This window comes from Drosophila willistoni, assembly GCF_018902025.1.
Source record: "Drosophila willistoni isolate 14030-0811.24 chromosome 2L unlocalized genomic scaffold, UCI_dwil_1.1 Seg196, whole genome shotgun sequence".
Lineage (NCBI taxonomy): Eukaryota > Metazoa > Arthropoda > Insecta > Diptera > Drosophilidae > Drosophila > Drosophila willistoni.
Genome location: NW_025814048.1, coordinates 3,043,432 through 3,058,280, shown reverse-complemented (window position 1 = coordinate 3,058,280; position 14,849 = coordinate 3,043,432). Strand labels below are relative to the sequence as shown.

General features: G+C 39.5%; 4 protein-coding genes across 5 annotated transcripts; 3 read left to right on the top strand and 1 right to left on the bottom strand.

The window, feature by feature from the left end:
- Nucleotides 1-1,654: 1,654 nt before the first annotated feature.
- Nucleotides 1,655-2,689, top strand: LOC6640544 (lactoylglutathione lyase). The gene is made up of 4 exons (XM_002063592.4): nt 1,655-1,800; nt 1,922-2,058; nt 2,146-2,346; nt 2,413-2,689. Exons 1-4 carry the CDS (start codon nt 1,729-1,731, stop codon nt 2,543-2,545), a joined length of 543 nt encoding a protein of 180 aa, XP_002063628.1. The 5' UTR covers nt 1,655-1,728; the 3' UTR covers nt 2,546-2,689.
- Nucleotides 2,690-3,093: 404 nt separating this feature from the next.
- Nucleotides 3,094-5,920, top strand: LOC6640094 (gustatory receptor for sugar taste 43a). The gene is made up of 6 exons (XM_023182089.2): nt 3,094-3,247; nt 3,310-3,364; nt 4,639-4,946; nt 5,006-5,149; nt 5,200-5,780; nt 5,848-5,920. The coding sequence occupies exons 1-6, from the start codon at nt 3,094-3,096 to the stop codon at nt 5,908-5,910; spliced, it is 1,305 nt and encodes a 434-aa protein (XP_023037857.2). The 3' UTR covers nt 5,911-5,920.
- A 20-nt stretch (nt 5,921-5,940) lies between these two features.
- LOC6640095 (putative pre-mRNA-splicing factor ATP-dependent RNA helicase PRP1) lies at nt 5,941-9,442 on the bottom strand. Of its 2 annotated transcripts, XM_002063594.4 has the most exons (7): nt 9,281-9,440; nt 8,371-9,176; nt 7,837-8,310; nt 7,505-7,768; nt 6,681-6,803; nt 6,264-6,617; nt 5,941-6,199 (listed from the first exon to the last, which is right to left on the bottom strand). In XM_002063594.4, the coding sequence occupies exons 1-7, from the start codon at nt 9,334-9,336 to the stop codon at nt 6,072-6,074; spliced, it is 2,205 nt and encodes a 734-aa protein (XP_002063630.1). In that variant the 5' UTR covers nt 9,337-9,440; the 3' UTR covers nt 5,941-6,071. The 2 variants fall into 2 exon arrangements, with proteins under 2 accessions (XP_002063630.1, XP_046866036.1); XM_047010080.1 differs by lacking the exons at nt 5,941-6,199; nt 6,264-6,617; nt 6,681-6,803 and adding an exon at nt 6,852-6,921 and having other exon boundaries at nt 9,281-9,442.
- Nucleotides 9,443-9,878: 436 nt separating this feature from the next.
- LOC6640096 (kinesin-like protein costa) lies at nt 9,879-14,275 on the top strand. Its single transcript, XM_002063595.4, has 4 exons — nt 9,879-10,076; nt 10,160-10,686; nt 10,744-11,431; nt 11,488-14,275. The coding sequence occupies exons 1-4, from the start codon at nt 10,021-10,023 to the stop codon at nt 13,655-13,657; spliced, it is 3,441 nt and encodes a 1,146-aa protein (XP_002063631.1). The 5' UTR covers nt 9,879-10,020; the 3' UTR covers nt 13,658-14,275.
- Nucleotides 14,276-14,849: the final 574 nt, after the last annotated feature.

The following is a 14,849-nucleotide window of genomic DNA, read 5'->3' as shown; positions in this document are numbered from 1 at the left end:
CATCCAATTTACTTTAAAAACAAATCCAATCCATTTATTTCGGTTACCGTAAATACCGAAATGCAAAACGATACTTTTATACATACATTTATAGAGACACAAACTCCTTCCAAGCGTAAGTCCACAAATAGGAATTATTTCATTTGCCAACGCAACAATAAAACTTAAAACAAAAAATATACTTTATAATGGACAAAACAAAAAAAAAAGAAAAAACCATCCACAAATCGTACGACCAACGTTTAGAAAAACGACAGATAAACAGACAGAGAGAGAGAGAACGAAAGAGGAGATTTGTAGAAAGAGAAAAGGAAGATAAATCAATTATTTTTTTATATAAAAACAATGAAACGAAAACCAACCAAAACGAAACCATTTACACATACTCTTACTTAATGTTAATTAATTAATTTCCAGGCCATATACTATGTATGTATATTATAGATTCATATTATAATTTCAATTTTCAAGATTTCCGTCTATTATTATATTTTGGTTTTATTTCAAACAAACAAAACAAAAAAAAAAAAAACAAACACCAACAAATCGGCTACAAAGAACAACAACAAAAATCTATAACAAAAATTCTGATAATCATAAGCACAATATTAAATACTATATAATGTAGAACTAATTAATGACAAAGCAAAACAAACAAATTAAGTTTAATGTTTAAGCATATTATATGATTATACCTGCATAAAACATATATATATATATACATATATACACACAAACACACGACCACATATATAGAGACATGCTATAAAACTATACAAAAAACTTCGATCAGTTAAATTAGTTCTAATGAATGACCACGAAACAGTCAACAAATCAAATACAATGAACAATGAATGTATATATACATAGAGAAAATCGAAAGGAATACATATATACCTACATATATATACATATAGACATATATATATATATATTGTGAAGGGGAACTCAAACCTGACACACAGAAAATGCCCTTAAAATGCCTTGATCATGTAAATAGTTTGGAAACGAAGCAGCCTGACTTAACGATTCAAATTGAATAAAATGAACGACGAAATGTATATAAACTTTTTGCATCTAAACTTGTCTTCTATTGGTATTTTGGGTGGGTAATTAATTTAAGAAAAACTCAGCAAGGAGAGGAAAGTTTCTGTTTAATCAATTAATTGTACTAAGCAATCATTTCTATAGCTCATTTCCAGCTTAATTTAAAAATTAAAAGGGAAATCCAAACTAATGATACAAAACTTCATACCCCTTATAAAGGATGTTCAAAATAGTCAAGAGATTTGTTTAATATATAGTTCAATATATGGCCGACATCGTTTATCTTATTAAGTGTAAAAAATTACCTACAATGCTGAGAATAAGTATGAGCAAATGCGATTTTAATGTCTAGATAGTTAGGCATCTACAGCATCTATTTTATATAGTTTAATATTTATATTATAAATCCACAAAACCTATTATTACTTAAAACCCCCAATCAAATTCTTTTAAACTTATTAAATTGTCATCGATAGTTCTGTAACTGTCATTGCATTTCAAAATGTGTGCCGATAACTGCAATTTTATCGATAAACAGCTGTAAGCTTTTTATGGCTAAAAAGTTGCAAAAATTTTTGCGGTTGTTGTTGTTGTTATGCTAAACGGTCACATTTGCAATTTCGGCTTCCCATTAGCCACAGGTGTTTAACAAATAGAAAATTATTAACAAAATATCGCAAAATGGGTGATGTTACAGGACTAAGCAATGCTGAAGCTGAACAGCTTTGCGCAAAGCGCGATCCGGCCACCAAGGTGAGTAAGTGGGTGGCAAGGATAATCTAGAATGCTGTCCATATGGTCACGACAAAGGGACGATGAAGACGATTCACATGGCAATACATATTTAATTATTACTTACCCGACTGAATTTCAGGATTTCCTATTCCAACAAACCATGTATCGCATCAAGGATCCACGCAAATCTTTGCCCTTTTACACAAACGTCTTGGGCATGACCTTGCTGGTCAAATTGGATTTTCCAGAGGCCAAATTCTCCTTGTACTTTATGGGGTAAGGTTATCTCTAGCTACGTGCGATACATAGACTCTTGATATAGCAGTTATCAGTGATGATGTTTCAATTTCATTTCAATTACAGCTATGAGAATCCAGCTGATATACCAAAAGATCAACAAGAGCGCAAGAGCTGGGCATTGAGTCGTAAAGCCACAATTGAATTAACCCACAATTGGGGCACTGAATCCGATCCCGATCAGAGCTATCACACTGGCAACTCTGAGCCACGTGGTTTTGGACATATTGGCCTGATGGTTCCAGATGTCTATGCTGCCTGTAAACGGTAATTAATTAAGTGCAAGATTCCTCTCTTTTGTTGGCAAACTTACATTCTTGTAATCTTCTTCAGCTTTGAGGAGCATAATGTGGAATTCGTTAAGAAACCCAATGATGGTCGCATGAAGGGTTTGGCCTTCATTCGGGATCCCGATGGCTATTGGATTGAGATTTTTAATGCCTTTGGTGTCCAGCAGCAGAACTAGAAGAATGTTTTGCTCCCTCCTTTCTGAGTTTCCTTATTCTGTTTAACTTATTAAATATATATTTTTTTCCTTATTTTTTTTTGAGATTATTTTGTCCATGGAGAGAGTTGTAATAAAGCAGCAGAAAGATTGCCGAATCCGTTATCCTGCTCCTTTCATGTTTTTTTCGCCCAGCTGTCAACGCAGACATTTTGTTTCCAAAATTAATTGGCTCCTATGTCCAAAATGATTGGCGTTTTTCTCACGCTAATTATTATTTACGGTGGCAGACAAACTTTAGTAAACAAAACAAACACACACAGTGGCCAGCCAGGCAGGTCGCAGGTGGAAGGGTCGCTCCTTTAGCTATTTGCTTAGACGGTCTACACTTTGCTCCCCACAATGGCCACCCCCACCCAGACATTCATCATACACACTAATAGTAATCAAATAGGGGAGCGCATTATTTGGCTTTGATATCAAATATACCATTCATTCTATTTTAGAATTTAAGTCCTGGTATTTGGCGATTCATTCGCCAGTTATCATTGAGAAATTCTTGTGAAAATATGGAAATATCCGAGTCCAGCATTGGCATATTCTATGTCAGTAAACTAATGTCCCTGGCTCCGTATCGTGTACTCAGGAATGCCAACGCACAATTAGAAATCCGTCGAAGTTGGACATTTACCATATATTCAGCCTCATTGTGTGTGATTTTGGGTGAGAGTTTCTTTTGGAGTTAATCTGGAGAAGTTTAAAACTCAATGCGAATCCATTTGCAGTTTTTCTTACTTATCGGGGTTTACTTTTTGATGCCAATTCGAAAATTCCCATACGGTAGGTAGTTTCTTTGTGTTCTCCTGAGAGTTCGAGCTATGATAAGTGCTTGTAATTGGGAAAATCTGTTATGATTAAATTATCTTCTCCCTATTTAAAATAAGGGTAGTTTAGACTTCAGGAAATGTGACCTCATCAGGCACGTTTTATACCCATCTCGCAGTCTTTAACAAGAAAACTAAAACATCGTTTAAAAGGATTAGCTTACGATCTCTTAAATCCAACATTTTCTTCACATTAAAGTTTAATCAAAAAGTTAAATTATTCACTTGCATTTTATTTCATAAATGCCTCGTTCTTTTACTTGCCAAGATTGAAAATTTGCAATGGATTATGTTTCATACCAAATTGGGATATATCCTTATGAGATTTTGACTTGGACTTTGATAGGAATAATAATGTAGGAATATTGAGAGAGTAAGGAATTTTCCAACCAAATTTTAATTCAAAATCTCTGTCAAGTCAAAATCATTAAAAGCTTCCAAAACTAGTTTCAAGAAAACCCGACATCAAATTTTTTTCTTCAAGTCTAACCAAAGGGTTTAAAAAAAATTTTAATTAATTTAAAATAAAATTATTTCTAAACTAGGCAAAAACAGATTTACCGAAATTGAAATTTTTTTCACAAAAAATTATTTTTAAACTAAAAATATTAAAATTTTGAAAAATATTTTTAGAAAGTTCTATCGAATATGTAAGCTGGGAAATATTCTGTCCCATAAAGTATGCAATAATCAGTACAAAAAGTTTACTTTTGAATCATTTAAGGATGTCTTGTGTATAAAAAGTAATTCCAACAGCAAAAATTGGTTTATAGACAATTTTTAAGTTACAGGGCATAGAAAAAGTTAAATATTTTATTCTTTTTTAGCTAATTGTGTACTTTAAAGAGTAAAAGTTCCGTTTTTAACAACGAAAAGGGGCAAAGTTCCCTTATTTTGCAGACGTATGTAGGTGACAATAATAAAAATTGAAAATTTTCTAGACTAGAATACCAACATAAGAGTTTTATCGTTAATAATTAGTAATTGAAGCCGCTTTATGAGCTCCAACTTGACATGTTTTCCCATTCAAGCCCCTTATCATGACTCTACCTCTCGAAATGCATGGCTTTTCTTCTCCGCTCTTTCTATTACTTCTTTTGCATCTTCTGCCTTGTACTTTCTTCTTCTTCTACTTCTTTCTCCACCACTATATCTGAACCTCCTGCTCAACTCTTTCCACGCTTGACCACTTGCATCACTTGAAAAATGTTTGATTGATCAAATCAAAAGTGCATCTTTTAGAATGCACTCGGCCACGGCAAAGGTAGTGACTGCTCTTGATGTATCCGTTGTCGTTTTGGCCATTGTATCGGGTATTTACTGTGGCCTGTTTGGCCTAAAGGCCACACAGGAGCTGAATGCACGCCTCTGCATCATTGACAACACTTTGAGTGCCTACAATAATTTCAAACGAGATCGTTGGCGCTCGCTGGGAATGATTAGTGTATCTCTGTTGACGATTGCATCGCTTATTGGCTTGGATGTGTGGATTTGGATGCGTATAGCCAGGGATATGAATCAGGATGATGCCAATACGGGTAGGTGAAGGTTTCTCTATGATAATGATGTCCATATATTTACTCCCTCATCCGTCCAGAGATCAATGTGCAGTGGTATATACCATTCTATAGCCTCTACTTTATACTCACGGGACTGCAAGTTAATTTTGCTAATACTGCTTACGGTTTGGGTCGTCGCTATGGTCGTTTAAACTTAATGTTGACCAGCAGTTTCTTGGGAGGTAAGTGGCTCTTTCAATTTAGAAGCCAATTAACTCTATTCCCCACTTAGATAACAAACCCTCAAAGCCACCAAAACTTTTGAAAGTGAGCACAGTGAAGACCATGAATTTTAATCCCATGATGATGCCGCCGCCAGTGACAAGTTTGCACTCGAGTTTAACCAAATTGAATCAGGAATCGCTGGCCAGCAATTCACCAGCAAAAAATCAAGGCTTACTCATCAAAACCATGGCCGATAATCATGAATCTTTGGGCAAATGTGTGGTCCTTGTGTCCAGCTCCTATGGTATAGCAGTTCTCTTCATTTTGGTCTCCTGCCTCTTGCATTTGGTGGCCACGGCGTATTTCCTTTTCCTGGAGATGCTTAGCAATCGAAACAATGGCTATTTGTGGGTACAAGTCATATGGATTCTCTTTCACGCCTTTCGTCTGCTCATGGTGGTCGAGCCTTGTCACATTGCGGCACGCGAATCCAAACAGACCATCAAAATTGTCTGTCAGATTGAGCGAAAAGTTCATGAACCCATTTTAGCGGAGGCTGTTAAGAAATTCTGGCAACATCTTCTCGTAGCGGATGCGGATTTCTCGGCCAGTGGTTTGTGTCGTGTCGATCGCACCATTTTAACATCGGTAAGGGGAGACAGATTGGGGAATTGACTTACAACTAACATAGAATTGCTTATCCTTATCTTTACAGTTTGCATCGGCTATAGCCACGTATTTGGTTATACTCATACAATTCCAAAAGACAAATGGTTAAAGAGAAAGAGATACATACTAAATATGATGGTTTTTCTTCACATTTCATTTGTTAATTAACGGAATTGTTCTTGTTTGTTTGAGTGATAAAAATATGATTCCAATTAAAAAAAGCATAAAAGTTCTATTATGATGTAACTTAAGTGACTCTTGATGTGGATTTTAGAAGCCCTTTTGATATTGTTTCGTTTCTATGCGCTGCTGGAGTAACTCCAGTTGCCTCTTGGCCTCGCATTGTGGGAAATTATTAAGGTCATAGTACTGGGGCGCCAAATTGAGTAGCCATTCCGCTGTTGAAGATCAAGAGAAATGACTTGAGTAAAGTTTCCTTATTGATAGACATTAGTTGCTTACGTTTCACATCTGTCACTGTGCGTATGTAGTTCTTGGTGGTTAACACAAATTCATTATAGATTACCCAATCTGGCTTGTGACCCAAACAAGTCGAGGGATGCAGTTGCACATTTTGATTATCCTTAATGGTTAGATAGTGTCCTGTACGCTCCAGATGGGCCACCTGCATAAAGAATCCCTGCACCAGAGCTTTGCGTATGTTCACATAATAATCCTTCGAGGTAAACTCTGTGCTAGTGCGACGCAAATTGAAGCGATCCATTATCCTGGCCAATTGTTGTCGCACATTGTCAGCGCTTTTGAGGGAACGGAAATTAATAAAGTTCTCATAACACCAATTGGGATCCTCGCTGCCTAAAAGTAAACGAAATTAGTTACTCAAATTCATTGAAAAGTTGCTTTGTTTTAGTTACTCACTCTGTTTAAAGGCATGATAGACATTCAGCAGGGTCAAATGATCTCCATCGACATGGGCGAAACGCATCTTGGCCTCATCGGCTGCCTTTTTGGCCTCATTGGGTCGGACAAAGCATTGCGGCACTTTTGGTTTTTGATGAATTATGTTTATGTTTTATGTTTAAGCGCAAAGTTCATAACATTGTTTATCGAAAGATATTATAGATTGTGCTTACTTTGTGTCAGCTAGGCAATCTAGAGGCTAGATTTAAAGATTCGTTGCAGTTGTGAGTTGCAAGTGCGTTTTCTCTTCTCTCTCTCTTTCTTCTTGACTTTAAATGGCCCATTAGAAGCCTTACTCTCAACATTGACCAAAATGGGAAATGTTGGGTTTTCTTTTCACTTTTCTTTAACGCATGTGCAACTTGGCTTTAGTGTTGAATGCAAAGAACAAATAAATTGAAAAAACTTTTTTCTTTGCACGTTTCCTGCTCCGTCAGTCTGTCAGTCAGAGTTAATTGACTTAAAAGTAATGCAAAGGAAAAACTAACAAAACCCCAGAAAAGAAAACATTTCATTAAAAATTCAGAACGCAATCGAAAGTTTCATTCAAATTTTAGTTGGAAGACATCTACTAACAATTTCAGTAATTAATTTAACTTTAAGAATTAGCAAAAAATATAAGAAACTTTCGCTTGCCCTCTTTGAACTGAAATGTCAACTAAATATAATTCAATTTTCCACATTAATGAGTTTATCTTCCTTCAATGTAATTTCTTCCCTCAACTGCCACCTGAATTCTAATTAAACTGATAGTTTAGCATTTAAATATATATATATCTCACCCGACAACATGGCCGTTATGGATAGTATCTCATTGGAGCAATTATGCTGGCAACTGGCTATCAGCATTTTGGCCAATTGTGGATCCAACGGGAATTCAGACATGACAGCGCCCAAATCCGTTAGATTACCATCATCATCGAGGGCTGCCAAATAGTTTAGCAACTCGAGAGCACGCATCAGAGTCTCTGGGGCTGGAGGATCCATAAAATCAAAGTGAACCAAATCATCGATGCCTAGTTTCTTGAGTTGAAGTACCACAGTGCCTGGTGAAAAGGGAAAAGTTAATCATTACAAAATATAACCATGGGAATTAGGATAGAACATGACCCACCTAAATTGGATCTCAAAATTTCCGGATAAGTGTTGTCCTGCATTTCATTTTTGAATGCTTTCTCTGTGTATAGGCGGAAACATTTGCCTGGACGCGTACGTCCAGCACGACCGGCACGCTGCTGAGCCGATGCCTTAGATATGGGCGACACCAAGAGCGATTCCACACGAATTCTGGGATTGTAGACTTTTTGCTTGGCAAATCCTGGATCAATGACAAAGACCACTCCGTCAATGGTCAGTGAGGTTTCTGCTATATTGGTGGAGACGACAACTTTGCGGCCAATGGCTCCATTGGCATTTGTGGGTGGAGCTGCCTCGAAGATTCGCTGCTGCAGATTGGGCGGCAAGGTGGAATATAAGGGAATGCATTTCAATTCGCCAATTTCGGAGCCAAGATTATCAATTTCACGTTTGATTCGCTTGCAAGCCTCCTCAATTTCTTCCTGACCCGTGAGAAACATTAAAATGTCACCTGAAAGGTAAAACAGAATATGTAGAGAAAAATTTGGGATATTTTTGATCAGTTACTAACCTTCAATCTCCTCGCACATGTGTATTTGAATGACTGTCCTGATAGCCGCTTCTAGATAGTCTCTCTCTGGCTCTGGTGTATAGAAAATCTCCACAGGATGTGTTCGACCGGGCACATTCATTAGTGGAGCATTATCGAAATATTGCTGGAACTTGCCGGCATCCAATGTGGCCGACATGACAACCAATTTCAAATCATCACGCTGTCGTATCACCTCCTTGAGGACACCCATTAGTATATCGGTGGCCAATGTCCTTTCGTGAGCCTCATCCAAGAGTATAACCTGATACTGCTCCAGCATAGGATCAGACATGGCTTCACGAAGCAACATACCATCGGTCATGTATTTGAGCAATGTTTTGGGTGAAGAACAATCCTCAAAACGGATGGAATAACCCACTTCCTCGCCCAGATTCACATCCATTTCCTCGGATACACGTTGCGCCACTGACATGGCAGCCACACGACGTGGTTGGGTGCAGGACACCGCCTTGCGGCCCTTAGATATTGCAAAATCCACACACCATTGGGGAATCTGTGTGGTCTTTCCAGAACCCGTCTCTCCTACCAGGACAATGCACTGATGGTTGTTTAGCAGACGCATAAAGTCTGTCTGATACTCAAACACGGGTAAGCTGATACGCTTCTTATAGAGATTTTGATAGCGAGCCGAATACGCCTTGCCCGTCAAACTATTTATGGTTGGAGGTTGCTTGCTGGGCACAAATCCTCCAAGTATTTGGGCTACAGTGCCGGCGGCAGCTGCTGCCGACGCCGCAGCTGATGTGGATGCCTCGGGATCCATTCTAAGCAAAAAACAAATTAAACGGTTCAGCATTTTTTGTTTGGTTGACGGCAGCAAAATGTCAAAGCTAGGATGTTAGAGTTGTTCCCTTCTCAATGTACTTACGGCTTTAATTTGCTGGAGGAATAGGTCTCCCCCACTTCAATGCGACGCTTGGACATTATTTTTGAATTGTGATACGCAGTTTAATCTTAAATTATATATAATTACTTTTGCACAATGAAAACACGCGCTGCGTTAGCGAGTAAGAATGTGAAGAAGGGTTGCCGGCTAAAACAAGAAAAACCGCCAAAAGAGCTAGATTTAGAGATGAGCGATATTTAAGTGAAAAATTATTGTGAACGCGGAAACAACAGTGATTGAAATCTTTCCTTCGTGTAGGTTACTTTTCCCTTTAAATTATGATGTGTTCTTTATTTAAGATCTGAAAAATAATTTGCTTTTAGTACAAAAATATGAATTGGCTTGACCTACATCTTTAGTATTGGTAAACAGCCAATACTAGTAATTTTCTTGAGATGTTTTTAAACTATCACAAAAATGCCTTCATATTAAATTTACTAAATATTAGGTATAAATTCATTAATTCGATTCTGATATTAATATAAAGAATGTCTACTTGCTGTTACAAACTTCCCGCCAACCTAACTGCCGAAAATTCAGCTTCCTTTGTTGACGTTTTCAACACTAATTTTTTTTTGCAAACCTTAAGGTCACTCTAACTTACATTGATTTAGTTTTTCTTCGTTGGTTTCTTGTAATTTTGTAATTAAAAACAAATAAAATGCTTGAAATAAAGAACAAACCAAGGCAAATTTAAGTCATCACATTACACAGGATCAGTCATGGAGATTCCCATTCAAGTGGCTGTGCGGCTTTACCCACACACAGATGAGAAAAGGTAAACAACAAAACCGAGACAGGATAAATTGCGTTGCCAAAGGCGAAAAAAGGAAGATCTAACAAACATTAAATTATTTATAGAAACGGAACTGAACAGAAGACAGTGGGAGACGATGAGCAAACAAAGTGTCCCCCAGATGCTAATGGCAACTGTCCTGCAGAGGAGCAACTGGAAGAGCAGGTGCTTACCGAGGAACAGGTGAAGCAGGGGACAGACAACAACAAAAATGTTTCCGCCTGCTGTGTCCAGGCCATCCCGATAGCAGCTTCGGCCTTAGGTCTGCCCAGCGCTCTTCCAGGCGGTGCTCAGCATTTGGATAGCATAGCCGCTGGTCTAATACAAGTTGGTGCCCACACTGTGCCAGTAACCCATGCTTTGGCTGGCAGTACAAGCCAGAGCCAGGTCTACCATCAGACAGTGTTTCCTTTGATAAGTCTGTTTCTCGAGGGATTCGATGCTTCGGTGGTTACATACGGGCAGAAGGGTCAAGGTAAGACCTACACTCTCTATGGCCATGGATTCGACTGTGGAGACTTCGGAGAGGCAGATCAAGGCGTAGTGCAACGCTGTGTGAGAGAGATCTTTAATCATATTACTGGCCATACTGGTGAGTGTAATGAATCCAATCTTTGTCCCACACCCTATAGATAATTCTTCCATACAGATCGCACCTATGCCGTGAATGTGGGATTTGTAGAGATCTGCCAAGGAGACATACGTGATCTACTGGGTATGGGAAATGTCCACTGCAACAATATAGAGGAAGTTTTTCATTGGGTTCAAGTGGGTTTGTCTGCACGGCAACCGTCTCCTGCCCATACTCTGTTCACTCTGACCCTGGAACAACATTGGGTCTCGAAGGAGGGACTCATCCAGCATCGTTTATCCACGGCAAGTTTCTCTGATCTATGTGCCAGCGAGCGTTGGGGTGAACCCCCACCAGGACATCCTCATGATGCTGGTCTCCAGATGTTGGAACAGGTGGTCAATACGCTAACCGATCCGACCATAATGTATGGCGTCAATGGAAATATACCCTATGGCCAGACCACATTGACAACCCTGCTAAAGGATTCATTCGGGGGCAGAGCCCAGACTCTGGTCATTCTCTGTGTCTCCCCGTTGGAAGAGCATCTTGTCGAGACTTTGGGCAATTTGCAGTTTGCCTTCAAGGTGCAATGTGTGCGGAATTATGTGATTATGAACACCTTCTCCGATGACAATATGCCCATTTCGCCACCCCATAACCCTGCAGAGAATCCTCCTCAAGGAGCAACAGATAATTTTGGTCTTCAATTTGCAGCGAGTCAGTGGTTTAAGTTGGTATCCAATGCGGAAGGATTATTTGCCAAGTGAGTGGTTTCCATTTCCATCTTTAGAATATTTTTATTGATTTCTCTTCTATTAGATTGATGAGCTCTCAAGCGATTGGCGATCTAGAGAAGGAACAGATCGAGGAGTGGTTGTTCCTCAAGCAAGAATGTGAGGAATGTCTCAGTTCCAGCGAGGCGCTACGCTCGCAGAAGGCTCTGGTGCCCATTCAAGAAACCGAAGAACCGGAGGAGTCTCACAGTGAGCCACAGAATTCGGATAACGACACGGACAATGAATCTCAACGTCCCGACCTGGCTGAGAGATTGGAGAATCTGATGGATGAGTTTAAAAGCAAGACCGATGCTTTGATCCAGGACAAGCATCAGGACTTTTTGTCCAAGCAACCAAAAGCCGTGATGCAAAGCCAGGAGAGAGACAAAACAGATGGGGGAGGAGGAGGTGCAAGTGGAGCTGGTAGCGGATGTGGCCGTAGACGGAGCATTCAACCAGGAGCCAGTCTCAGTACCGCCGAATTGGCTATGCTCAACCGGGTGGCGCAACATGCTCCTCCTCCATCAGCCGATGCCCAGCTACTGTTGGATCCCCTCGATAGTTCCTCGGGTGGCGAGGCAGCAGCTGCAGCTGCCGCTATCAATGCTCCCATTGAACAACTGCAGAAAAAACTACGCAAACTTCATGCAGAGATTGAGGGTCGCCAGCGTCAACTTAAGGAGATCGAACAGACCATGCAGGTCAAACAGAATATCATCAGTGATCTGGTCAAGAACAGTGAGACACGCTCCCATGCCAAGCAGAAGTTCAACAAGAAAAAGGCCAAATTGGAGGGGGAATGCGACAAGGCTAAAAAACATCTGGCCAAGGCTTTGGTTCAGGGCAAAGAAAAGTCCGAAATAGAACGCTGGACAGCAATCATTGCCCACATTGATCAGCGTCTGGAAGATCTAAGCTCCATGAAGAACATTGCTGGCGAAAGTGGTCAGAAACTGAAGAAACTTCAGCAATCTGTGGCCGAGTCGCGCAAACAAATCGAGGAACTTCACAAGAAGAACAAAAAGGAGACCAAACTTAGCGAGCAGCTGGAACTGGAGCTATTGAAACTGCGAGAGGCACGCGACACGAGCAACAAGGAACTGGTCAAAGTGGAGGCACCGCATCCGGATCAGTTGAAGGTTGTCCAGGCCAGAATCACGCAAATCAATCATATATTGCGAGAGAAGTCCGAGAATCTTGAAGAGAATGGCCAGCAGGAGAGTCTTCGGCATGAGATCAGAAATTTACGCGGCACTCGTGATCTTCTCCTGGAGGAACGTTGTCATCTCGATCGTAAACTTAAACGGGATAAGATTCTAACCCAGCGAGAGGAACGCAAACTACTCGAATGTGATGAGGCCATCGAGGCCATTGATGCGGCAATTGAATTCAAGAATGAACTAATCTGTGGCCACAAATCCATAGACACCAGCGAACGATTGCAGCGTGAGAAGGGCGAGCAAATGCTGATGGCTCGTCTCAATAAACTCTCGCCCGAGGAGATGCGCACTCTGCTCTACAAATACTTCAATAAAGTCATCGATTTGCGCGACTCGTCGCGCAAACTGGAGATGCAATTGATGCAACTGGAGCGAGAACGTGATGCCTGGGAATGGAAAGAGCGTGTCCTCTCGAATGCAGTGCGTCAGGCCCGTCTGGAGGGCGAGAGGAATGCTGTGCTCCTGCAGCGGCAACATGAGATGAAGCTGACCCTAATGCTACGCCATTTGGCCGAGGAAACGTCAGCCAGTTCGGCCAGCTATGGCGGAGCATTGGCTCCCACCACATCTCAGGCGACCACTGTGAGCAGTGACTATGAATTGGACTTCTACAAGAACAAAGCACTCGTTAAGAAGCCACAAACGGCGGCCACTTTGGACAAATACAAAGACAAGGAACGTGGTGGACGAAATATATTTGCCAAATTCCAGGTACTCACACGCTATGCAGCGGCAGCGGCTGCTGGTGGAGGATCCTCTACGGCAGATGAGTCCACCGCCCTAATTGAGTCAACCACAATGACTACGGCAACCACCACCACAACAACAACAACCACAGCAGCTGGAGGAACTGGTGGGGTTAGGATAAAAGACAAAGCGTTGGCCAACATACGGCAGGATCAATTGAAGCTATTGATGCCCCCACCCACATCCACCAAGGTGACGCGACAAAAGAACAAAATCATCATACAAGATGCCACACGCAAGAATTAAGAATGCAAATCTTACGAATTTAGAAGGAGGTTGACTTAAAAAAAAATGGGAATAAGACACAAGATAAAAGCTTAAAGCATATAGAGAGGAAAGAGACGAAAGAGTAATAGATATATAATGGAAAATAATCCGAAAGTTAAAGAAAAACTTAATTTCCATCAAAGTCAATTGATTGATGTTAGTTCTATTTTATTTTCCAACTATTTGTTGCTCGTCTAGAAATATTTTACCTTGCACTCGAATCTTATTTTCCATATTTTTTGTTAGTGATTAACTTTGATTAATTTTCGAACTGTTTGAACAAGAAACTCTGAATACTCATCTAACTAACTGATTAATATCTAATGTCCGACCTAAATTTAACTCGCATTCACTCACTTTGTCACTCACTCACTTTAGCTATAGACAAATCGTACTGAACAAACCAGAATAATACGTCCAAAAGAAAAAAATATAAATATATAGCAGACTTTACCAAGGGTTTCCTATGGGAAATAACTCTCTACTACCTTCTAAGCATTTCCCCAACGCGAAAAATTAAAGACTTGACAATTGTTACTTAAAAAAGAAAATGAAAAATACTCACTCAAAGAATATACATGAGAAAAATATCACAAATATTTCAGTTGAACAACTTGCGCAAAGAATTTATGATTTGTTTTAACTATTTTGTATATAATTCCTAATACGTTTAAGTTAATTAATTTAGTTAGATTAAGTTACGAATATACTTTCAAATGTCTTCCCTATCCTGTAAAGATTTTCTTATATTAAGTTTTTTATGCTGCGTGTCATAACTTTTAGACTCTCTCCTTATGTGTCAACTTTACCAATGCATTTACTAAATCTAACTATCAAAACTTAATAATATTATATAGTTTAATAATCAGACTTTTTGGTTGTGTTAATAATTTTGATTAACCTCGTCCGAACCCCGAAAATGTATTCACCTCCTACGATATGGTAGAAATAAACATTAAGTAAGCGCTCAAAGTCGTTTATCCATAAGCAAAAAAATATATCAATAAAAAATCTTAACAATCCTTTAAAAAAATAAAACTACTTATTTGTGGGTAAGAAATTTTCCACCGCAGGGTATAGGAAAGTCGATCGTTATTATTTTCAGCTGTTGCAGTCAAAACAAACCCAAACAAACACACACAGTCAGCAGGTGGTTTTTCCCCTGCGACAA